General features: G+C 37.2%; 1 protein-coding gene across 1 annotated transcript; it reads left to right on the top strand.

Annotated features, from left to right (window-relative positions):
* Positions 1 to 743: 743 nt before the first annotated feature.
* Positions 744 to 26,747, top strand: LOC308610862 (dual specificity protein kinase CLK4-like; the record flags this gene model as incomplete). The annotated part of the gene is made up of 13 exons (XM_081259858.1): positions 744 to 904; positions 5,740 to 5,808; positions 7,564 to 7,717; positions 8,769 to 8,859; positions 9,257 to 9,323; positions 12,271 to 12,387; positions 12,480 to 12,646; positions 12,853 to 12,947; positions 13,198 to 13,327; positions 16,102 to 16,184; positions 25,624 to 25,703; positions 26,426 to 26,516; positions 26,597 to 26,747. The coding sequence occupies 13 exons, from the start codon at positions 744 to 746 to the stop codon at positions 26,735 to 26,737; spliced, it is 1,446 nt and encodes a 481-aa protein (XP_081115984.1). The 3' UTR covers positions 26,738 to 26,747.
* Positions 26,748 to 27,034: the final 287 nt, after the last annotated feature.

Genomic DNA, 27,034 nt, shown 5'->3' with positions numbered 1-27,034 from the left:
CTGGAGCCAAGGAATTGTCACAATTATCTGATTTCAGTGTGACCATATTCATCCTTATAGGTTCATTTCTTCAGTCACCCCAGATCTACAACAAATATGTTTAATTTTAAGAATGGTTGCAGGATGATCTGAAAATAAACAGTCATCTCCTATATTATATCCCTAAGTGTTTCTCTGACTTCAGTTATTTGTATCACAGTATTTCAACAAAGCTGCATGACACTTGCGATATTTGTTTTAAATTAGTTCACATTTAAAGTTAACATCAATAACTTAATAATTTGACTATATCAATAACTTAAGAGATTAGTAATAATTTACCATAGAAAGAAGGTAATGATAAAAATAAAACCAGAAAAGTTATTAATTTCTAGCTAGATATTGTTGTCTACTGAAGGCTGTAAGCCTGAATCCTGACTCTTTTTTTAAAAATGGCAGTTAGCAAGTGTTAGTTGAAGATATGCACCAAGCTGAGAATTTATCCAGAAGAATGAAAAGAAAATGCATTAAGGTCTCACAGTGTTATCATTTAGTACTAGGTGTGTATGCCACTTAGAATCATCTGACATACCAGTGGGATAGTGCCTCCATGCCTTGGGAACCATTACCTATGAAGATTTTAGAACCTGTATGACCCCATGTGCTGGTTTTTTTCTATTTAATTAATATTAATGTGAAATATTTTATTTACTAAATATAACCATCTGTAAATTCCACAACTCACTTTTCATTTCCATTAACAGATGAGGCATTCCAGAAGAACTCACTGCCCTGACTGGGATAACAGAGAAAGCTGGGGACATGAAAGCTACAGTGGAAGTCACAAACGGAAAAGGAGATCCCACAGTAGTACACAAGAGAACAGACATTGTAAACCACATCACCAGCTTAAAGAATCTTATTGGTAAATTACGCTTGAACTAGTACCATTTTAACACTAATAGTTGTAATGACTTGTCATTAGCTTATATAGCTTTCATCTGTCAGATTGTTTTATAAATCAGTCAACAAATACTCATTCAGAAAATATTTACTGAGTGCCTCTTATATGCTAGACACTGCTGTGAATAGAACAGAGTTCCTACTCTCACATATCTGTGTACATTTGGGAGCTGTAGGAAACAGTTGCTGGAGTCCCAGCTGCCAGTAATATAGTTGTGGGAAATGAGACACACGAAAGTTAAGTAAGTGATTAAAGGACCAGTGTGTGCCTTTAACTTGTATGTAGTAGGGAGAGCTGTACATTGGGGCACTTATTTAGGGTTCCACAAATGAGAGCTAATGAAGGGTCGGGAGGAGTTCATCTAGATGGAAAAATAGCATGTGGTGTGTGAGAATGTTAAAGTGTGTTGGGGATTAGTTGCTTATACTGTATTCTACAGGTTATATTTGTAGATAAGGCCAGTGGATATGTTTGGGATTTTTAGAAGCTTGGCTGTTGTAAGAAGGACCTCATTAAAAATTTCCAATGGCATGTGTCCTGTTCTGTTGTATTCTTACCAGTGTAAAATTTGGAGGTACTACGTTTATATAGAATTGAAGGAATTTTTCAAGTTCCTAAATGATTAAACAAAGCCTAGGTGAATAGAGTTTCTTTCATTCTGTCCTCCGTTAATTTCCCTTTCTCATTTGTTTTTGGTGGTTCTATGTTTTCTCCTTGTTTTGTGCAGATGTTCCACTGGGACTGTTTGCCAGATTGCTTTCTAAATTAGCCAACTGGCGTTATTTAAAAAACAGTATGCAATTTTTTTCCTTCTCCATGCCAAAACAGACTTGTTCTGTAGAACAGTGAGCTTGTTGTTAATCAGTGCAGACTAATCATTCTTCACACACTATCATATGGAGGGAAGAGGGAGAATCTATGCCAGGATTTCAATGACCTGAGCTAATTAATGTATTATACAAGAATATCTGTACCCTATATTATGATAACTACAAAATACTCTGTAAGCCTTAACATATAGTACTAACCATTCATGGATTTATTATGCATTGTATGTGTCGAAAGGAAGTGATATGAATGATGAACAGTTATTCATATTCACAATTAACCACATCAAGATGATACTGAGTCAGTGCAATAACCACTAGGCCAGTAGTTTCTTCTTTGATATTGGCACCAGAGATGTCTGGTGGTAATTGCTCTCCGTAATCTGGAGTAATCTACTAGTCTTTTTCAAGATTCAAATCTTCATAAGAGTTTTTCTTTTGTAAAATTATTGGAAAAAAAATGAAAAATACAGAAGCATATAAAGAAGGTACTCTTGGTAGGATGCTAGTCCGTCATTTGGATGTAAAGTTATTTCTTCTGAAAAATATCTTTGTATACAAATCTTTGCCTCTGAATATTTCCTGAAAATAGGTTCTAAGAAGGGACAGTTTCAAGTGAAAGGGTGTGACCTCTTATAAGGCTCTTGCTACATATTCACATATTTTTCCACATATTTTTCTAGAAAGTTTGTACCAAGTTACACTCCCTACGACATGCTGTCACTAGTCTTGTGTATTTTGAAATGCCAAGAATAGTGTTTTCTTTTCATTTGAATGTTTAAATTTCTGCTGAATTTGTCCTCTGTCATGTGCTTATTGAACACTTGAATATTTTTTTAATTGAAGTCTAGTTGATTGTGAACATTATTTTTGTATTCTTAGCCTATTTTTTCTATTAAAGCATATTTTTCTTATGATTTATCAGCGCTTTTATTGTATATCAATTATCTTACCTTTTTTCCTATATATTTCAGAGTGTCTTTTCTTTCTGATTTGTAAGTAGCCTGTGAATTGCTCCCTTCCTACAAGCTTAATCAATTAATTCTACACAGGAAGACTGATGTGGCTGTGAACACTGTGAACACATTTTATATCCTTAAATGTCTTGTTGTAACATAGAGTATCAAGCCTTAAACCAGTGATTCTCAAACTTTAGTGTGAATAGAATCACTTTGGAGGTATGTTTAAAATGCATATTACCAGATTATTCAGTGAGTCTGACCTGGGGTCCAGGGATCTTCATTTTTAAAAATTCAGTATTTCGATATTGTTAATAAACAGACCACCCTTTGAGAAACACTGTTTTAAGCCCTTTAGCCTGGCATGCAAGATTTTGGATGATCTGTTCCCAGCTTATTTATTTGCCTATGTTCCCCTATGTGAAAATTGCTCTTGCTGAAATTGTCTACTTACTATTTCCTAAGTAACATGTAGACAAACTCATCTCTAAACCATTCTGGCTAAAAGTACTCTATAAATGTAAGATGGTCATATGCCATTTTTCTTTCCTGGCACTTCTTCTACTTCCTACTTTATCCAAATCCTGATGTCCCTATAAGATGCAACTCTTCCCTTCTTTTTCACGAAATCTTCCCTGACCATTTTAAGCATTATGAGCTTTTTCTCCTAAGCACTCATATCCAGGCTTTCGGCATTTCCTGCATGGTTGAGTTTTGTTTTATTTTTGTGTGAGTAATCTCAAATTGAACAGTTATTTGTTGGCAGGGATTTTGCCTCATATATTTTTTATCTTCCACAGGACCTGTGTGGAAATAGAAACGAATGTCCATAGCCTCATTAGTCTTGGCTGTTTTAAAGAACTACAGTGAAATATTCACTGGACATTCAGTGACTATTTTTAGAAATTCAATCAGTCTGTTCATCCTATTCACTCTGTCCATATAGCCTTTATAATTCTGTAGACTTTGTTTATATAATCTCTAAGGCTCGGTTGTTGTAGGCTGAAGAGGTCCTCATCTTTTTAGTTTATCCTCATAGTATTACTTCACTCCATGTTTGTTATTCTATGAATTATTTATGGATTATCAGCAGCTCTAATTTCATGCACTAGTCCCGCTAAGGATTATTAGTGTTAGAGTTTTCCGATACATTTTAGACTTTTATGGGAAGGATGCCTTACAGAATTAAACACATGCCCTTTAGAGTATGGTAATTTCTAGTTTGACGTATTGTAGATCTCTCCCTTAACGGTTCCAAGCAACTCATCAGATCCCTGACTTAGACCCAGATTTAGACCCTAATATCCTGAGTTGTTTCTCCAATGGCTAGAACTTAAGGCTGACACTGGGGAAAGGGGGTTTCTGCATCTCCCCAGCCTGGATTTGATGCCAGACCTGTTGAGTAGCAGTTTTAGAGATGCTTCTCCTTTATTTTTGCATAAACCAGCCTCCTGAGAGAAAAGAATGACAACATATTTTGGGAAAAAGAACGAGGTTAGTGAGGGCAGTCTAGTTAACATCTGTCACTCCATTGCTTGTCAGGATTATTTTAGCTGGTATGTCTGAGTGGGCAGGTGTCCCCTCTCTCCCTCAGTGCTCCACGTGCATCCCTCTTGAAGCTTCCCACTGTTGGAAAGGATACTCATCCCAGGTAGAGAGGGGTACAGGAAACTGGGTCAGTTGACTCTGTCTTTTTCTTTCCATCAAATCAAGGCTGCTTAACTGGAATCCATTGACTTCCTGAGGTCCATGATCTCTGAAATTCCTTGCCAAGTTTTGTTTACGCATTTGTGTGTTTCTTAGGGAAGAGGGTCCATACTTCTCAATTAGATTTTCAAAGGGATCTGTAGATTCAGCAGTTAAGCACTATGGGGCTTACCTGGTGGTGCAGTGGTTGACAGTCCGCCTGCTGATGCAGGGGACACAGGTTCGTGTCCCGGTCCGGGAGGATCCCACATGCCACGGAGCGGCTAGGCCCATGAGCCATGGATGCTGGGCCTGCGCATCCGGAGCCTGTGCTCCACAACGGGAGAGGCCACAACTGTGAGAGGCCTGCGTACCGCAAAAAAATTAAAAAAAATAAAAGAAGAAGGTAAGCACTATGGCACCAGATGATGCTGTTTTCCCTGAATTCTTGTTTATTTCACAAGCAGGAGTGACAGGAAATTCAAAATGCAAAGGGAAGTAGGGGGTTGGGAAATCCTAAGCAAACAATGACAAGAACCTTTTCTCATTTGAGGGGCATATATTTTGGATATTTTTGGCACATGAAGCAGCCTTCAAAAACTGTGTTGCCTATTTCTCAGAAAGATACAGGAAGCTCGAAATAGAGGAGAGGAGATGGAATAGGTGGTGTGTATAATAATACTGGCACATACAATAGGATTTAGAATGTGCTCTACAACCATGGCAAATCGTTTTCCTTCTAGGGATCTCAGTGTAGTCATCTGTAAAATGAAAGGCCTGAAATATATTTAAGATTCCTTTTAGCTCTAATACACCTTTTGTGAAAGAACTCTGTGTGCCAGAGATACCTAACTTACATTAAGAAGGAAAGGAATCCTGTTTTGCCTGCCTCATGTTGTGTGTGGCTCTGCAAAAAGGAAGAGAGCTTAGTTACAGATGCATATATCATAAGATTGATGAATTTCAGAAGAGCAGTTTTGTGAATTTTTGGTCTTAACTTTCACCAGAAGGTAAAGGGACACTTAATCAAGTAAACACTGAATATGTTGAATGATTTGACCCAAGGTTTGTTCCTTCATAGCAGTATATATTAATAGAGATATATGTACCCATTTGCTTGTTGGTTAAAGTAAAATTATTTAAGTTTTGTGAGTTAAGTATAAATTCTAATTCATCAATTTGTATTTTTTTCTTTTATTGAGTTAGCTGTTGAAACCAGGAATTCTTGAGAGAATGTTTTATTTTAACCACGTTAAAATGTGGTTAAACGTTAAAGCATTCTAGAATGAAAAGAGTAATTTTAAATCCTTTAATGTGTTTGCAGTCATTATTTAGAAGCAAGGTTCTTGATTGAGAGATATTATCGGGACCGGAGATACATTGATGAATACAGAAATGACTACTGCAAAAGATATGTTCTTAACATTGATGAATACAGAAGTGACTGCTGCAAAGGATACGTTCCTAACATTGATGAATACAGAAGTGACTGCTGCAAAGGATACGTTCCTAACATTGATGAATACAGAAGTGACTGCTGCAAAGGATACGTTCCTAACATTGATGAATACAGAAGTGACTGCTGCAAAGGATACGTTCCTAACATTGATGAATACAGAAGTGACTGCTGCAAAGGATACGTTCCTAACATTGATGAATACAGAAGTGACTGCTGCAAAGGATACGTTCCTAACATTGATGAATACAGAAGTGACTGCTGCAAAGGATACGTTCCTAACATTGATGAATACAGAAGTGACTGCTGCAAAGGATACGTTCCTAACATTGATGAATACAGAAGTGACTGCTGCAAAGGATACGTTCCTAACATTGATGAATACAGAAGTGACTGCTGCAAAGGATACGTTCCTAACATTGATGAATACAGAAGTGACTGCTGCAAAGGATACGTTCCTAACATTGATGAATACAGAAGTGACTGCTGCAAAGGATACGTTCCTAACATTGATGAATACAGAAGTGACTGCTGCAAAGGATACGTTCCTAACATTGATGAATACAGAAGTGACTGCTGCAAAGGATACGTTCCTAACATTGATGAATACAGAAGTGACTGCTGCAAAGGATACGTTCCTAACATTGATGAATACAGAAGTGACTGCTGCAAAGGATACGTTCCTAACATTGATGAATACAGAAGTGACTGCTGCAAAGGATACGTTCCTAACATTGATGAATACAGAAGTGACTGCTGCAAAGGATACGTTCCTAACATTGATGAATACAGAAGTGACTGCTGCAAAGGATACGTTCCTAACATTGATGAATACAGAAGTGACTGCTGCAAAGGATACGTTCCTAACATTGATGAATACAGAAGTGACTGCTGCAAAGGATACGTTCCTAACATTGATGAATACAGAAGTGACTGCTGCAAAGGATACGTTCCTAACATTGATGAATACAGAAGTGACTGCTGCAAAGGATACGTTCCTAACATTGATGAATACAGAAGTGACTGCTGCAAAGGATACGTTCCTAACATTGATGAATACAGAAGTGACTGCTGCAAAGGATACGTTCCTAACATTGATGAATACAGAAGTGACTGCTGCAAAGGATACGTTCCTAACATTGATGAATACAGAAGTGACTGCTGCAAAGGATACGTTCCTAACATTGATGAATACAGAAGTGACTGCTGCAAAGGATACGTTCCTAACATTGATGAATACAGAAGTGACTGCTGCAAAGGATACGTTCCTAACATTGATGAATACAGAAGTGACTGCTGCAAAGGATACGTTCCTAACATTGATGAATACAGAAGTGACTGCTGCAAAGGATACGTTCCTAACATTGATGAATACAGAAGTGACTGCTGCAAAGGATACGTTCCTAACATTGATGAATACAGAAGTGACTGCTGCAAAGGATACGTTCCTAACATTGATGAATACAGAAGTGACTGCTGCAAAGGATACGTTCCTAACATTGATGAATACAGAAGTGACTGCTGCAAAGGATACGTTCCTAACATTGATGAATACAGAAGTGACTGCTGCAAAGGATACGTTCCTAACATTGATGAATACAGAAGTGACTGCTGCAAAGGATACGTTCCTAACATTGATGAATACAGAAGTGACTGCTGCAAAGGATACGTTCCTAACATTGATGAATACAGAAATGACTACTGCAAAGGATATGTTCCTAGACGTTATCACACAGATGTTGAAAGCAGTTATCGAATTCACTGCAGTAAATCTTCAGTCCGAAGCTGGAGAAGCAGTCCTAAAAGGAAGTGTAATAGACACTGTTCAAGTAATCAGTCACTTTCGGTATGATTGATTTTGTTTTTATTTTGGGTGGATACTTATTTGTGTGTAAAAGCTCTTACTGAGCCAATAAGTTTGAAAAAGTTTATAATACTATATGAATATAATTGTGTTTATATTACTTGAATCCTTAAAGGAAACTTCCAAATTCTTACAACTTATCTGCATTTATTAGTAAGTCCTCATTTGCCCACATTTACTCATTTTCTGCAGACCAGATCATGAGGTTCTTGATTTTAATGTTAAAAATATTTTTATCTTTTATAACATAATCATATGAAAAGATGAAGCACCCATCTTTTCTTTCATCTTAAACATTTTTTACTTTAAAAGAAACCCCTTTTCCAGTACTTGGAGACAAATGTAGAAAGTTGCACTGGTGGATACTTACCCTGTGTATAGCACAATCTGCAATTAGTTCCATTGGAGTTCTGAAAGTGGGTGCTGAAGGGGAAATTATTGTCCAGAAAGCCTGCCCTTTTTTTTTACACTCATGAATCTTCACTTGTTTGCAGTAAACTATGAATTATTATTTTCCTCCCCAAGTTTTCTTCAGTAGAACTATCATTGATTAGATCAAACATTGACATTAGCCTTTATTTTCCCCTTTTATTTAAATAAGTATGTTTAAAAATATTGCTAAGTATCAATTTGTACTAATCTTGACATTTTAAAACATTTTCCTGCCAAACTAGACATTTCAACTCACAGCATAGGCTATTTTATAACGAGATTAATAGATCATGACATTGCATTCTTTAAATTTCAGACTTCAATTAAGTCAGTATTTTAGAGACAATTGTGTTGTTTTTTCTATTGCCACTTTAAGTAACTTATCTGAAAATCTTGCCATGTTTTTCTTCTGTAACATAAACTGTGTCCTGTGAATTTCTGGGGACTGAATTTGAAATTGCTCCTGCCAACTGTTCGTGGCCTGGTTCTTATCTGAATGCCTGAATATCTCCCCGCTGAATGAATTGCGTATTCTGCCCTGAATTCACTCTGCTATATTGATTGGCAGGACGATCTTGGTGCTGCCCACTTGCCGTTCCAGAAGAGCCACCAAAGGAAAAGATCCAGGAGTATAGAAGATGATGAAGAGGGTTACCTTATCTGTCAAAGTGGAGACGTTCTAAAAGCAAGATGTATAGAATATTTTTCAACACTTTTTAAACTTTGCAGACAGAATAATCTTTTTATGAATAGTTTGTCAGCGGGGGGCTAAAGAACTCTTCATTGTTTTTTTTGTTTTTTTTTGTGGGTTTGTTTGTTGTTCTTTTGTATTTCTTCTTTTCTATAGAGTTTAAATATTTCTACTCTAAAGTTCCAAAATAATCAGTGGAATTTGAGATTAGAGCAAGAAAGATAGCTCTATCTAAATTATTTTTGTAGCAGCTGAAAATAAAATAATTTGAGTGCTGGAACCTTAATTATGCTTTAATAGAGAGCATTTGAAAAAATTCCACACTTAAGCATTCATTATTTGAATAACTGATAATTTGTACTCATGTACTTACACTTCTTTCTCCCCCCTCACTTTAGATGAAATCGTGAACACTTTGGGAGAAGGGACCTTTGGCAGAGTTGTAGAGTGCATTGATCATGGCATGTAAGTTTGTTGTTTTTCTTTTTTGAAGATTCTGATATTTTTGGTGGAGAAGGATCCATAATTTAGATGAAATGGAATTTAAGTGGTAGCTATGTGTTTTCCTGGGAGGTATAAGTATTCAAAAGTTCTTGGACTGTGTATGATTTATTTACCATAAGTATGGATTTTGACCAAGAATGTTGAAAATTTTTATCAGATGGAGTTCATTGAAATTAATGTCTGTGTTCAAGTGAAGACTTTCCCAGAACTTAGGTCCTTAGCTTTCTATAAGAGATTTGGAGTGCTTTACCCTACTTTTGAATTGCAGAGACAATAAATTAGCATGTCTAATCTTCTTGGTTCAAAAACTTTTATTTCCAAAGGATAATATTTGCACGTTAGGGTTAGCTTCTCAAACTATAAATAAATTATATTACTTGAAGCCTACAGAATAAAGTCCAGATTCTTTAACGAGTTATACTAAACTTTTTGTTATTTGACCCTCTCTGCTTCATTTTCACGTTTTCCTCTAGGATCTCTATTCTGCAGTTGCAAATTTTTTTGTAAGTGAACGTCTTACAACAGTTTAGTGGAAACTGCACATTTCTAAATTGACATCTCAACTTTTCATCATAAAATAGTTGAGGATGTAATTTCCAGCTTATTGTAAATGGAGATTTTTTTTAAAAAAAACATAACTCTCTTTCTAAATATGTTTGGGGGACTCTAAATACAGTAGCTTGATACCTCCTGTCATCCATGAACAAACTTTTCTTGAATACTTAGAAATGCTTTATCTTGAACTTAAATTTTACTTCTCTTTTCATAAAGAATATTATCCTAAGTGTCTTTTATTATCACCCTTTCCTCTCTATGACAAAAATGTGACCATAAAGTAAAATTTTAAGATATTTTGAAATACTTTGACTTAGGAAAGTTGCTAAGAATTCCCATATATTCTTCACCCAGATTCCACAAATGTTAACATTTTACAGTGTTTAATCATTCTCTATATTTACATGTTATATGCATTTTCAAGTTTTGCCAGCTTATCTACAACCTGGTTCACATTTCACTAGTTGTCCCATTTAGGTCTTTTAAAAATTTCTTGAAGTTCCAAGACTTGAGTATTTGAGATATTCCAATGAATAGTATTCAATTGATCAAGTAAAAATCTGTTACAAATTTTGATACTTATTAGACCTAAAATATACAATGTAATTGAAAATATATCTTTTATTGAGATGGTTGGGGCCTTTGAAAAATGAGTTCCTGTGTCCATAGATAAATCTTACTGTTTTAACATTAAGTTTCCATTTTTCTTTTTTTTAATTGACAAGTAATATGAAAGCTTATATGTTTAAGGTGTATAAGGTTGGTTTGAACATTTATATACTGCAATATGATTACTATAGTAGCATTAGCTAACACCATTATCCATTTTTCATTTTTATAGCTATTAGCACTGTTCATTTTTATAGCTTATTAGCAGTTAGAAAACTTGTCCATATGATGAAATAGATGAGACTAGAAGAAGTTTTGTCACAGCAGTTTTATATAATTCTTTTAAGTCTGGACATATATGCTATACATCATAGGGAGATAAATCATTAAAAATTTATTTTGATGATTATATATCAGCCCACAACTTCATTGGGACCTTGTCAAAAGAAATGAGTTTGGAATCGGTTTCCTATCCAGCAACTAGAAAAATTTTTGCCTCAAAGAATTTTTTCTTTCTTTTTTATAAACAGCCTGGTGCACAAACCTTGCCATATTAATTTCACGTGCATGGGGTTCTCTTTTGTAATGTGGGAAGGCCATAGTGAAAAATGCAGGGTTGACTGCTGGCTTGTATTCAAGAAGATCAGGTTTAGAAAATAGGACCGAAGGAAGCTGAAGATTTGGAAATCCTTTTCCTCAAAATCATTTACGGCTTTTTTTTTTTGGCCGCGCCACATGGCTTGCGGGATCTCAGCTCCTCGACCAGGGATTGAACCTGGGCCCACGGCAGTGAAAGCTCATGTCTTAAGCCACTGGACCACCAGGGAATTCCCTCTGTACTTTTTAGGAAGTACTACAGATGCCCCGGTCTAAAACACGCTACCCTACATTGTTGCTATTTATACCTATTCGCATCCGTGAATGCACTAAACATTTTTTTGGCTTGATGACTTATTGCTGGTGTCTCCTTTGCCAGAATTATCTAACAAACTGATAGTTGTCTTTCTTCTCTGAAGAAGTCTGAGCTCCCCTAACTCTGATGGTTAGGTTCTTTCTTCTCTCTATTCCTTATACCAGGCACTTCTAACCTAATGATAAGTTGTTCAAGTGTCTGTCTTTTCCATTAGTCTGTGAGGTACATGGAACAAGCTCTTTCTAACAGTGATTCCAATGCAACATCTGGCACATTCGGTCTAGCCTGGCGAATGAGTGAATGTTTTCAGCAGTAGTATGTTCAAGGTTTATATTTTTATCCTTTTTTTTTAAAAAAAATACTTATAAAATCTAGGTAAATTTTAACTTTTGGAAACAAACATTAACGTTCATAAGTATTAAGAGAAATCATCACTCTGTATAATGTATATTTTGTCAAAATGTTTTGAAAAAAATGTTTATAGATCTGCTATAATATACCCTGAAAGATTATTTTAGGAAAATAGCATAGAGTGATTGGTACTTAACAAGATGATGCTTTAGAGCAGGGGTCCCCAACCCCTGGGCCGTGGACTGGTAGGAACTGGGCCTAACAGCAGGAGGTGAGCAGTGGGCGAGTGAGTGAAACTTCATCTGCTGCTCACCATAGCTTGCATTACCACCTGAACCATCACACCCTCCCCTCAACCATGGAAAAATTGTCTTCCATTTAACCGGTCCCTGGTGCCAAAAAGGTTGGTGACAGCTGCTCTAGAGGATACATGTCTTCAACGCGCTTCTGTACATTTACCATTTTCATTTTGTTTTTAAGGGGTGGCATACATGTCGCAATGAAAATCATAAAAAATGTGGGACAATATCGTGAAGCAGCTCATTCAGAAATCGAAGTATTGGAACATTTAAATAGTACTGATCCCAATAATGTCTTGTAAGTAAGAAACTTGGAACTGTGATCCATTATGTTACATGAAATAATCAGAATTCTGTGAACTGAATTATTTGTATTCTGATCTGTTTCAGCCGATGTGTCCAGATGCTAGAATGGTTTGATCATCATGGTCATATTTGTATTGTGTTCGAACTCCTGGGACTTAGTACCTATGATTTCATTGAAGAAAATAGCTTTCTGCCATTTCAAATTGACCATATCAGGCAAATGGCATATCAGATCTGTCAGTCAATAAATTGTAAGTATACTTGTTAAATTTTTAAATACCAGTAAATTAAAGGTTTTATTGGACAAACAACATATCAAACCATTGTCACTAAAAATGCACGTTGCAAGTAAAGATGAAACCACTTTTGATCCCTACCTCTACTACTAATTCTCCTTTCCCCCGGTACAGATTAAATTTGTAAGTGAAACTAATAATGTCTTTTTGTTCTTTTGTAGTTTTGCATCATAATAAATTAACCCATACAGATCTGAAGCCTGAAAATATTTTATTTGTGGAGTCTGACTATGTAGTCAAGTATAATTCAAAAATGGTAAGTTACACTTGTTTTAATTTTGGTAGTTGTCTTTAAAATTAATTTAACTTGGTGATCCTTGGATGAGGAATGTTACCTTTGAGGCTTATTATATCCTGACGTTTAACCCAAAAAGGGTAATCCTTTGCCTTTCTCATGGGGTTATTTTGAAAATCAAAAAGAGAATTCATGTGCAAGCCTTTTGGATAGTGCTATAAAATATTTCATATCTTTATTGATCTTTGTGTTTACTTAACTGTATCTCTAGAAACGTGATGAACGCACACTGCAAAACACAGATATCAAAATTATTGACTTAGGAAGTGCAACGTACGATGATGAACATCATAGCACTTTCGTATCTACACGGCATTACAGAGCTCCAGAGGTCATTTTGGGTTAGTAGATACCAGACTTCCTGATATTTTAATTGAAAAAGAGATTTTTTGTTCTCTATAGCTTTTATTGGGGGGCAGGTAGTTGGGAGATAGCTGTAATTTTCTTAGCAGTGTACAGAAAATGTTTTCTGTTTTCATAAAAGCTGTCTGGACATTGCTATAAATATTTTTCCTGAGTGGGAAAAATGTGATATCATCTGTAAAGATATTCCAGGTGGTGGTTCTTTTTGAACAAGTCAGTCTTACAAGATCATAAGAGAACAAGCTGTATTGGCTAAGTCCATGACAGCAGTGTGATTTTGAAGCGATGTGGGCACCTCTTTTCGTCTCATCACAAAGCATGGTGCTGGGGAAAATGCTAAAGATTTGGCTGGCAGACGTCTAGATGTAGGGTGGATGGAGGTTAAGAGGAGAAGAAAGAGGGGCTAGTCTAAGAGGAGAGCTTCTTTGATCATCTTTGACATGGGAAAGCATGGAAAGGAAAATTAGTTAAGGTGCAGGGCTTTTCAATATTAATAAAAGGGAACTCAGTGAGGGAGAGAACATCTTGTGCCTCAAAATTTAAAAGTTCGAGACCGAGTCATGTTGATAGAGCAAGGAAGTCAGGGATGGATTTGGGGGCTTGGAGACAGTGGGAAAAATTCAGATCAGGTGATATTGGGAGATAGTTAAATGGTATAAGCATATTACTTTGCCAAAAGTAAGTTTCAACCGAGGTTGATAGTAAAACATCTTTGTGGAATCAGTCTTTTCCACTTTTTACCTTTTGTCTAAGAGGACTTGGTAGTTGAGAATATGAGTGTGAGAGCAAACTAATGATGTTTACCTAGAGTAAAGAATTAGTAAAAGGGACAGGAAATTAAGAATAGTTTGTAGTGCTGGCTAGTAGAACTTTCCATGATGATAGAAATGTTGTATATCTGCACTATCCAACATGGTAGCCATTAGTAGCCACACGTAGACTACTGTGTACTTTCAGTATAGCCAGTGTGACTGAGGAACTGAATTTTAAATTAATTAAACTTTTCGATTTAAATAACCACATGTGGCTAGTGGCTACCACATAGGATAGCACAGGTTTGGAGCTCATCTTTGAGAGTGATGTTACTAGGATTTCTGCTTAGTATGGTCTGAAAGAAGCTGCTGTGTTGCAGTAGTTTAGAAAGTGTATTCATGGTTGAGGACTTAAGCCTGCAATGAAGGTAAAAGAAAAGAGTGTGGGAGGAGATTGTGGACAGATAGGTATTTTCAGAGCTTAAAAAGAGATAACTTGCTGTGTTTTATCAATTTTAAGAAGAAGATTTTTCTCCACATTTTAACATGTGAGGAAACATAAGACAAAACGGCATTTTTTCTTGGTTATTGGTTCATAAAACAGTGGTGTATCTTACAGTTAGTTAATGGCCTCCTCCTAGATTGTGTAAGATACAGTGATTCCTAGTAATAATACAGTCCCATGTGTGGCCAGGCTGGGGATAGTTGATATAAATCTGAAATTGGGGTTATTGGTGTTTAGGAAGAGAAATGAACAGATGGGAAGATTAGAAGGGTTCTTTGTGTGTTTGTGAAGTGTTACTCCTGAGGATTAAGGCAGAATTAGGTTGAAGAGGAAGATGTTGTCAGGTGCCACCACTGAGGAGGGCAGTTGGTCTCATGTCTTGGGTGTTGGTAGTAAACAGAAGTTGGTAAAAGTGAATGATGTGAAATTCCAAAGAGTATGAGAGCTGAGCCATAAGAGAATGAGGTAGTTTACAGTCACTTGGGAGAAAGCTGGACTGGGAGACAGGAGTAGCTGGAAAAGAAAACTTTCATCTTAGATCCAAGCTCTATCATTTGCAGATTTTGTATGTGTTACTGTAAGTAGAAACCATGCTCCATTATCCTTTTGTTCAAGTGATAAGTACCATGAGGGTTAACAAAAATGGCTAAATCATAGTCAAGTTCCTTGAATATATTGTTTCTTCCTTTGTCTTTAAATTCAGTAATGTTACTGAAAGTAATTGAAATGTCTTTTAAAGTAGGTTTTATTTGTACATTATTTTTTTATTAAAAACTTAATCTATAAAAGGTTAAAACATCTGTATGGTTTAGGTTTACTCTTTTCCTTTCTAAATAGATAGAGACTTAAGGCTAGGTGTTTTTTTCTTTTCTGAATAATGTTACTATTGAGAATTCTGAAGGAGAAAATATATGATCATGTATAGACAACCTGAAAGTACATATATAGATACCTCTCTATGTGAACTTTAAATATCTGTATAATTCTGCTTATGGGTGACACTGCTTATAATATCCATTATAATTCTTACATAATTTATGTGACACTACTATTTCTTTTAATGGAAGAAATAAACTCAGATATCAAGCTGATGGTAATTGATAAGGGGTTAGTAATTACACTCTGAGGATAATTATTGACCTATGTTTGCACTAATAAAATGTAAAATTTCATAGAACAACCGTTAAGTGGGTATAACAGTGCTCCTCATTGCACAAGCAATTCAGAGACTATGGAATATTTGCTAACCCCTCTTACTTTCCATAAAATGCCTCCTCCCCCAGGTTAAAATACTGTAAGTTGATACAAGGATATGGAGGACTCTGAAAGCATACTGAATAATGTTTGGTATAAAACTAAAAATGTAAACCCTGAATTTACTATCATATTCTCCTAAATGGGCTATATAAAGAGAGCACCCACATAGGAAAAGATATTGTGTATTGGCAATTAAAAATGGTTGCATAATAAAATGTTTGGTTTTGTTTTTAAATAGCTTTAGGTTGGTCTCAGCCATGTGATGTTTGGAGCATAGGTTGCATTCTTATTGAATATTACCTTGGTTTCACAGTCTTTCAGGTATGTATTTAGTAAATGTTACTTACTGATTCAGAATGAGCTTTAATGTTAAAGGCATGTTAAAGTTTTTGTTTCCATATTGGAAAGTTGCCATAGTGTCATTATTCTTAAGATGTAAACTTCCATGTGCAAAATAGTCATCCTTCTCTAAAACCATAGTCGAATGAAATACTCTCAGTGAATGGTCATAATTCATTCCGCATGTGGAGCTTTTAAACACGTGGTTCATATTGACTTCATATGATCCATTTTATTGTGATGCTCCTTCATAAATTTACATTAGTGTTACTATGGTCAGTTTTAATTCAGCTCTGGTTATGTTGCACTTTTATTAAAAGAATTCAGAAACAGTAAGTTGTATTAAGCATGTATGACACCCTAGGCACATTTCTAAGCACTGTGTGTATAAAAATGAAAAGACAGCATCTCTCTCCTCAAGGAAGACATACACAGGATAGACATGGGAAAACGTACAGTACAATGTGATACTTGCTATAATGGAACAATGTAGAAGGGAACCCAGAAAAGGTGAACGGTTAAATTTCCTTCGAGAAGGCATCACTGAGGAATAGGGAGTTTAATCCAAGCTATAAGGAAGAGTAAGAGTTTGTCAGAAAACTAGAGTGTGTGATGGCCATATCAGGAAGAAATGGTATTCATAAATGCAAGAGGCATAAAGGAAGCTACTCTAGTTGAGGAAGGATGAATAGTGCTGCCGGAGTGTCTTGGATAAATAGGAAAATGGTGTCAGTAGGCAAGTACTGATTCATAGTGGACTTGTTTGCCATAGAAAGGTATTTGTTTTATCCTAGGAGTCAGTGGTTTCCAAATGTAGACCGGTCTAAAATGAAAATGATTTTGTAGGGTTGCCGTTCTGGCTTTCATTTAGAAATTATCTCTCCTCTTTTTTTTGGTATTAAAATGTTCTTTCTATGAAATGATAATAGTTATTGGCTTACTTGGCAGAACAAAAAGGAGAAAATATTATTTAGGTCTCTACTTGTTTTGCTCATAATTTTGCTTATGTCGGAAAACTAAAAGTCTTGAAAGCTTCAAGTGGTGTAACCATTGGAGAACTTTAAGAGGGTTGTGATTTGATCAAGGTGTGTTGTTGGATGTTGTGAGGGTGGTTAGGAAGTTCCTGGCTAATACTGTCAAGGTTGCTTTGAGGTTATGGCAATGCAGGATGAGGAGGGAGGAAGCTGTGATGAATTATAAGTCACTTAGGTGGCTGTTGCAGAATATATGTGTTCACTGCTATGGGGCACCTCACCAAACTTCTGTCTACTCCGTAGAGATCTGTTAAAAGTACTCTGAGTTTGTAGACAAGTTTGATATCTAGAACATAGCTGTCGGACATTTCTCGGGGGTGGTGTCTGGTTTTGTGGTAGTAAGCTATAGGGTCAAGGAAAAAGTTGAGCACAGTGCATGCTTTCTTCATTCTGACACATATAAAATCCTTCAGATGGTTTTATGATTGTAAATCATTCTGAGATCTTAAGCGTCGATTATTAACTTTGGTGTGAGATGTGGTTTATATTCTAATTACACCCTCCAAAATAGTCTTCAACTAAGGAACTTTTTGAAGATAATGGAGCTTGTATTATTTATTCCTGTCATGACTTAAGAACATTTTGAAAGCAGTGTGCTAGGCACAGTAGTTAATGGATTTAAAAAGCATTGCACATAGACTCTGCTCTTCAGAGCAAGGATTGGCAAACTATATCCTATCTGATGCCTGCTTTAAAAAATGAAAAAGGGACGCGGAGATCACCTTCCTCCCCACGGATACACCAGAAATACAGCTACACGTGGAACAATTCCTACAGAACACCTACTGAACGCTGGTAGAAGACCCCAGACCTCCCAAAAGGCAAGAAACTCCCCACATACCTGGGTAGGGCAAAGCGGAGAGATTCCCGCACAGAGGATCGGTGCCGAGTGGCACTCACCCGCCCGAGAGGCTTGTCTGCTCGCCCGCCAGGGCGGGCGGCGCTGGAAGCTGAGGCTCGGGCTTCGGTCAGAGCGCAGGGAAAGGACTGCGGCTGGCGGCCCGAACTCAGCCTGAAGGGGGCTAATGTGCCACAGCTAGCCGGCAGGGAGTCCGGGAAAACTCTGGAGCTGCCGAAGAGGCAAGAGACTTTTTCTTCCCTCTTGGTTTCCTGGTGCGCGAGGAGAGGAGCGCTGCTTAAAGGGGCTCCACAGACGGGCGCGAGTCACGACTGAAAGCGCGGAGCCCAGTGACGGGCGTGGGACGCTGGGGCTGCTGCTGCCGCCGCCAAGAAGCCTGTGTGCGAGCGCAGGTCACTGTCCACACCGCCCTTCCGGGAGCCTGTGCAGCCCGCCACTGCCGGGGTCCCGGGATCCAGGGGCAGCTTCCCTGGGAGAACGCACGGCGCGCCTCGGGCTGGTGCAACGTCACGCCGAACTCTGCCGCTGCAGGCTCGCCCCGCACTCCGTGCCCCTCCCTCGGGCCCGGCCTGAGTGAGCCAGAGTCCCCGAAGAGGCTGCTCCTTTAACCCTGTCCTGTCTGAGCGAAGAACAGACGTCCTCCGGCGACCTACACGCAGAGGCGGGGCCAAATCCAAAGCTGAGACCCAGGAGCTGTGAGAACAAAGAAGAGAAAGGGAAACCTCTCCCAGCAGCCTCAGAAGCAGCGGATTAAAGCTCCACAATCAACTTGATGTACCCTGCATCTGTGGAATACATGAATAGACAACACATCATCCCAAATTGAGGAGCCAGGAGTCAGTGCTGTGCCTCTGAGGTGGGAGAGCCAACTTCAGGACACTGGTCCACAAGAGACCTCCCAGCTCCACATAATATCAAACGGCGAAAATCTTCCAGAGATCTCCATCTCAACACCAGCACCCAGCTTCACTCAACGACCAGCAAGCTACAGTTCTGGACACCCTATGCCAAACAACTAGCAAGACAGGAACACAACGCCACCCATTAGCAGAGAGGTGGCCTAAAATCATAAAAAGTCCGCAGACACCCCAAAACACACCACCAGACGTGGACATGCCACAAGAAAGACAAGATCCAGCCTCATTCACCAAAACACAGGCACTACTACCTTCCACCAGGAAGCCTACACAACCCACTAAACCAACCTTAGCCACTGGGGACAGACACCAAAAACAACGGGAACTACGAACCTGCAGCCTGCAAAAAGGAGACCCCAAACACAGTAACATAAGCAAAATGAGAAGACAGAAAAACACACAGCAGGAGAAGGAACAAGATAAAAACCCACCAGACCTAACAAATGAAGACGTAATAGGCAGTCTACCTGAAAAAGAATTCAGAATAATGATGGTAAAGATGATCCAAGATTCTATTTCCCAGATCCAAAATCTTGGAAATAGAATAGACAAAATGCAAGAAACAGTTAACAAGGACCTAGAAGAACTAAAGATGAATCAAGCATCGATTAAAAACACAATACATGAAATAAAAAATACTCTGGATGGGATCAATAGCAGAATAACTGAGGCAGAAGAACGGATAAGTGAGGTGGAAGATAAAATAGTGGAAATAACTGCTGCAGAGCAAAATAAAGAAAAAAGAATGAAAAGAACAGAGGACAGTCTCAGAGACCTCTGGGACAACATTAAACGCACCAACATTCGAATTATAGGGGTTCCAGAAGAAGAAGAGAAAAAGAAAGGGACTGAGAAAATATTTGAAGAGATTATAGTTGAAAACTTCCCTAATATGGGAAAGGAAATAGTTAATCAAGTCCAGGAGGCACAGAGAGCCCCATACAGAATAAATCCAAGGAGAAATACGCCAAGACACATATTAATCAAACTGTCAAAAATTAAACACAAAGAAATCATATTAAAAGCAGCAAGGCCAAAACAACAAATAACACACAAGGGAATCCCCATCAGGATAACAGCTGATCTCTCAGCAGAAACTCTACAAGTCAGAAGGGAGTGGCAGGACATAATTAAAGTGATGAAGGAGAAAAACCTGCAACCAAGATTACTCTACCCAGCAAGGATCTCATTCAGATTTGATGGAGAAATTAAAACGTTTACAGACAAGCAAAAGCTGAGAGAGTTCAGCACCACCAAACCAGCTTTACAACAAATGCTAAAGGAACTTCTCTAGGCAAGAAACACAACAGAAGGAAAAGACCTACAATAACAAACCCAAAACAATTAAGAAAATGGGAATAGGAACATACATATCGATAATTACCTTAAATGTAAATGGACTAAATGCTCCCACCAAAAGACACAGATTGGCCGAATGGATACAAAAACAAGACCCATATATATGCTGTCTACAAGAGACCCACTTCAGACCTAGAGACACATACAGACTGAAAGTAAGGGGATGGAAAAAGATATTCCATGCAAATGGAAACCAAAAGAAAGCTGGAGTAGCAATTCTCATATCAGACAAAATAGACTTTAAAATAAAGACTACTAGAAGAGACAAAGAAGGACACTACATAATGATCAAGGGATCGATCCAAGAAGAAGATATAACAATTGTAAATATTTATGCACCAAACATAGGAGCACCTCAATACATAAGGCAAATACTAACAGCCATAAAAGGAGAAATCGACAGTAACACAATCATAGTAGGGGACTTTAACACCCCACTTTCTCCAATGGACAGATCTTCCAAAATGAAAATAAATAAGGAAACACAAGCTTTAAATGATACATTAAACAAGATGGACTTAATTGATATTTATAGGACATTCCATCCAAAAACAACAGAATACACATTTTTCTCAAGTGCTCATGGAACATTCTCCAGGATAGATCATATCTTGGGTCACAAATCAAGCCTTGGTAAATTGAAGAAAATTGAAATTGTATCAAGTGTCTTTTCTGACCACAGTGCTATGAGGCTAGATATCAATTACAGGAAAAGAGCTGTAAAAAATACAAACACATGGAGGCTAAACAATACACTACTTAATAATGAAGTGATCACTGAAGAAATCAAAGAGGAAATTAAAAAATACCTAGAAACAAATGACAATGGAGACACGACGACCCAAAACCTATGGGATGCAGCAAAAGCAGTTCTAAGAGGGAAGTTTATAGCAATACAATCCCACCTTAAGAAACAGGAAACATCTCGAATAAACAACCTAACCTTGCACCTAAAGCAATTAGAGAAAGAAGAACAAAAACACCGCAAAGTTAGCAGAAGGAAAGAAATCATAAAAATCAGATCAGAAATAAATGAAAAAGAAATGAAGGAAATGATAGCAAAGATCAATAAAACTAAAAGCTGGTTCTTTGAGAAGATAAACAAAATTGATAAACCATTAGCCAGACTCATCAAGAAAAGAAGGGAGAAGACTCAAATCAATAGAATTAGAAATGAAAAAGGAGAAGTAACAACTGACACTGCAGAAATACAAAAGATCATGAGAGATTACTACAAGCAACTCTATGCCCATAAAATGGACAACCTGGCAGAGATGGACAAATTCTTAGAAATGCACAACCTGCCAAGACTGACTCAGGAAGAAATAGAAAATATGTATAGACCAATCACAAGCACTGAAATTGAAACTGTGATTAAAAATCTTCCATCAAACAAAAGCCCAGGACCAGATGGCTTCACAGGCGAATTCTATCAAACATTTAGAGAAGAGCTAACACCCATCCTTCTCAAACTCTTCCAAACAATATCAGAGGAAGGAACACTCCCAAACTCATTCTACGAGGCCACCATCACGTTGATACCAAAACCAGGCAAGGATGTCACAAAGAAAGAAAACTACAGGCCAATATCACTGATGAACATAGATGCAAAAATCCTCAACAAAATACTAGCAAACAGAATCCAACAGCACATTAAAAGGATCATACACCATGATCAAGTGGGGTTTATTCCAGGAATGCAAGGATTCTTCAATATACGCAAATCAATCAATGTGATACACCATATTAACAAGTTGAAGGAGAATAACCATATGATCATCTCAATAGATGCAGAGAAAGCTTTTGACAAAATTCAACACCCATTTATGATAAAAACCCTGCAGAAAGTAGGCCTAGAGGGAACTTTCCTCAACATAATAAAGGCCATATATGACAAACCAACAGCCAACATTGTCCTCAATGGTGAAAAACTGAAACCATTTCCACTAAGATCAGGAACAAGACAAGGCTGCCCACTCTCACCACTCTTATTCAACATAGTTTTGGAAGTTTTAGCCACAGCAATCAGAGAAGAAAAGGAAATAAAAGGAATCCAAATTGGAAAAGAAGAAGTAAAGCTGTCACTGTTTGCAGATGACATGATACTATACATAGAGAATCCTAAAGATGCTACCGAAAAACTACTAGAACTAATCAATGAACTTGGTAAAGTAGCAGGATACAAAATTAATGTACAGAAATCTCTGGCATTCCTGTACACTAATGATGAAAAATCTGAAAATGAAATCAAGAAAACACTCCCATTTACCATTGCAACAAAAAGAATAAAATATCTAGGAATAAACCTACCTAAGGAGACAAAAGACCTGTATGCAGAAAATTATAAGACACTGATGAAAGAAATAAAAGATGATACAAATAGATGGAGAGATATACCATGCTCCTGGATTGGAAGAATCAATATTGTGAAAATGACTCTACTACCCAAAGCAATCTACAGATTCAATGCAATCCCTATCAAACTACCACTGGCATTTTTCACAGAACTAGAACAAAAAATTTCAAAATTTGTTTGGAAAAACAAAAGACCCCGAATAGCCAAAGCAATCTTGAGAACGAAAAACGAAGCTGGAGGAATCAGGCTCCCTGACTTCAGACTATACTACAAAGCTACAGTAATCAAGACAGTGTGGTACTGGCATAAAAACAGAAAGATAGATCAGTGGATCAGGATAGAAAGCCCAGAGTTAAACCCACGCACATATGGCCAACTTATCTTTGATAAAGGAGGCAGGAATGTACAGTGGAGAAAGGACAGCCTCTTCAATAAGTGGTGCTGCGAAAACTGGACAGGTACATGTCAAAGTTTGAGATTAGATCATTCCCTAACACCATACACAAAAATAAGCTCAAAATGGATTAAAGACTTAAATGTAAGGCCAGAAACTATCAAACTCTTAGAGGAAAACATAGGTAGAACACTCTATGACATAAATCACAGCAAGATCCTTTTGGACCCACCTCCTAGAGAAATGGAAATAAAAACAAAGATAAACAAATGGGACCTAATGAAACTTCAAAGCTTTTGCACAGCAAAGGAAACCATAAACAAGACCAAAAGACAACCCTCAGAATGGGAGAAAATATTTGCAAATGAAGCAACTGACAAAGGATTCATCTCCAAAATTTATAAACAGCTCATGCAGCTCAATAGCAAAAAAACAAACAACCCAATCCAAAAATGGGCAGAAGACTTAAATAGGCATTTCTCCAAAGAAGATATACAGACTGCCAACAAACACATGAAAGAATGCTCAACATCATTAATCATTAGAGAAATGCAAATCAAAACTACAATGAGATATCATCTCACACCAGTCAGAATGGCCATCATCAAGAAATCTAGAAACAATAAATGCTGGAGAGGGTGTGGAAAAAAGGGAACACTCTTGCACTGCTGGTGGGAATGTGAATTGGTACAGGCACTATGGAGAGCAGTATGGAGGTTCCTTAAAAAACTAAAAATAGAACTACCATATGACCCAGCAATCCCACTACTAGGCATATACCCTGAGAAAACCATAATTCCAAAAGAGACATGTACCAAAATGTTCATTGCAGCTCTATTCACAATAGCCCGGAGCTGGAAACAACCTAAGTGTCCATCATCGGATGAATGGATAAAGAAGATATGGCACATATATACAATGGAATATTACTCAGCCATAAAAAGAAACGAAGCTGAGCTATTTGTAATGAGGTGGATAGACCTAGAGTCTGTCATACAGAGTGAAGTAAGTCAGAAAGAGAAAGACAAATACCGTATGCTAACACATATATACGGAATTTAAAAAAAAAAAAGTCATGAAGGACCTAGGCGCAAAACGGGAATAAAGACACAGACCTACTTGAGAATGGACTTGAGGATATGGGGAGGGGGAAGGGTAAGCTGTGACAAAGTGAAAGAGAGGCATGGACATATATACACTACCAAACGTAAGGTAGATAGATAGTGGGAAGCAGCCACAGAGCACAGGGAGATCAGCTCGGTGCTTTGTGAGCGCCTGGAGGGGTGGGATGGGGAGGGTGGGAGGGAGGGAGATGCATGAGGGAAGGGATGTGGGAACAGATGTATATGTATGACTGACTCACTTTGTTATACAGCAGAAACTAATTAAAAAAATTAAAAAAAATAAAAAATAAAAAATAAAAATAAAAATAAAAATAAAAAAATGAAAAAGAATATGTGGTGGAGACCATCTGTGACCATCCAATCCTAAAATATTTACTATCTGGTCCTTTATAGAAGAAGCTTTCCAGCCTCCGCTTAGGAGTCTACCATTTAGTTTAACAATTTATTCTACTTTAGCCAAAGCTCTGTTACTGTGTAATTTAAGAATATGAGTTTTGAGTTGGGTTCACAGCTCAGGTTTCCTCATTGATGAGCTATATGAGCTTGAGCTAGTATCTTAACCTCTTTGAAAGTTATGTTCCCACATTCCTAGCTCAAGGTTGTTGTAAGAATTATTGGGACTGTATTTTTATTGTCTAGGATTAGTGTTACAAAGTTGCTATCCATTGGGTAATGGAGGTTAGTTAAGCAACCGATAAAATGAGTAGCCAGGTTTTTGGTAATCTTCCCAGTCATCCCTCAGTTAAACAGTGCAAGTAATACAAATAAGGAAAAACTGTTCTGTTTTACATTAAACAACTTATTCGAACATTGTAAATCAACTGTACTTCAGTAAAATATACTTAAAAAGTTGTTCCTCAATCAGCTATACAAACCTTACCAATTCATTTCAGAAATCAGACAATCAGTGTAGCTCATTCAGTTTTATTCCATCTTTGAAGTAGAGTGTAATATAAATTGTACAGATGTCTAATCTAGTCCTTTTATGGAAACACTATTTTCTTTTTTTTTTCTTAACATTTATTTATTTACTTTTTTGGGGGGTTTACATTGGGTCTTCATTCCAGCACGTGGGCTTCTCTCTTGTTGCGGTACGTGGGTTTTCTCTCTCCACTTGTGGTGTGTGGGTTCCAGAGTGTGTGGGCTCTGTAGTTTGTGGCTCGTGGGCTCTCTTGTGGTGGGCAGGCTTAGTTGCCCCGCAGCGTGTGGGATCTTAGTTCCCCGACCAGGGAGCGAACCCACGTCCCCCGCATTGGAAGGTGTATTCTCTACCACTGGACCACCAGGGAAGTCCCGGACACACTGTTTTCTTGTGTTATCCTTTTATGTGCATGTAGGGAAATGGAAAGTGCTAAGTTTCTTTTTCCTATTTTTTTAGACTAATGATGATAAAGAACACCTGGCAATGATGGAACGTATATTAGGACCCATACCAACACACATGATTCAGAAAACAAGGTATGCTTTTTAAGATTAAAGTCCTTATTGTGTACATGCAGTGGCCTATATTCAAACTATAGAAAACCCATCTTTGTTGTTATTGCTTATTCCAAAGACTGTAGATTTTGAATTATTTTTCATGAAGTCAAGTTTTTGAAAAGTAATGCAATATTTACTTTGTGATCCAGTAAATAAAGTCGTGTTTTTATACTCAGGTTAACCTTTGCATAAATGTTTTCCTAGGTTGATTTAAAAATAATACATAGAGTAGTAAAACGAGCTTGATTTTGGAGTCCTATCTAAATTTGAATTCCAGACTGTTGCAAACCACATGTACGTCTTTGGACAAGAATACTATAAGTGGTTTCAAAACATAGCTTCACCGCAGAAGTCATCCAGGGAATTGTTAACGATTTCTAGCCCCATTCCAGATCTAGTGAAATCAGAATTTACAGGAATGGATCTAGGAACCTCTGTTTTTGAAGCTGGCATTGTTTCACATATGGTACAACTTAGGTGGGATACTAAAACTTCAGAGGGTACAAGATTAGGAAAAATACCATATAAGGTATCCAATATAATTATTGCTGAGATTTTTAGAAATTGTATGTTTATGTATATATAGAGAGATGTCTATGGTTCCATATTTTCCCCCAATCCCCTGTTTGGGGCAGGGTAAGAATGTGGGTTTGGGGTTTCTTTTTTTCTTAAAATTTAATCCAGACTTCTCTTTCCTATAGGAAACAGAAGTATTTTCATCATAATCAGCTAGATTGGGAGGAACATAGTTCTGCTGGTAGATATGTTACGAGACACTGCAAACCATTAAAGGTAAAACAAAAAAACCTCAAAAAAACCTGTTTTAACTATTTTTTATTGTCTTTCTTAAACAAAGTCATTTCTCCCCTCAGGAATTTATGCTCTGTCATGATGAAGAACATGAGAAACTGTTTGACCTGATTCAAAGAATGTTAGAATATGATCCAGTGAAAAGAATTACCTTGGATGAAGCATTGCAGCATCCTTTCTTTGACTTATTAAAAAAGAAATAAAATGGAAATCAGTGGTTTTACTATACTTCTCTAGAAGAGATTATTTAAGACTGTGTCAGTCAACTCTAAACATTCTAATATTTTTATAAACCTTAAATTATTTTGTACAGTTAAGTGTAAATGCTGTATGTTTTGTATCAATTGCATAATTATCTTGTTAAGCAAATATGGTCTTGATAATGAATGAAATATAAAAGCTAAAATTAATTTTCCTTTTTTGAGATTAATTACCATTTTTAAAGACCTTTGGAATATCCTTTGCGTCTAGTGATTGATCTTGCTTTTTTGTACATGGAG

Source organism: Mesoplodon bidens (genome assembly GCF_964165515.1).
Source record: "Mesoplodon bidens genome assembly, contig: HAP1_SCAFFOLD_320, whole genome shotgun sequence".
NCBI lineage: Eukaryota > Metazoa > Chordata > Mammalia > Artiodactyla > Ziphiidae > Mesoplodon > Mesoplodon bidens.
The sequence above is the reverse complement of the archived record's forward strand: the minus strand, read 5'-3'. Positions and strand labels throughout refer to the sequence as shown.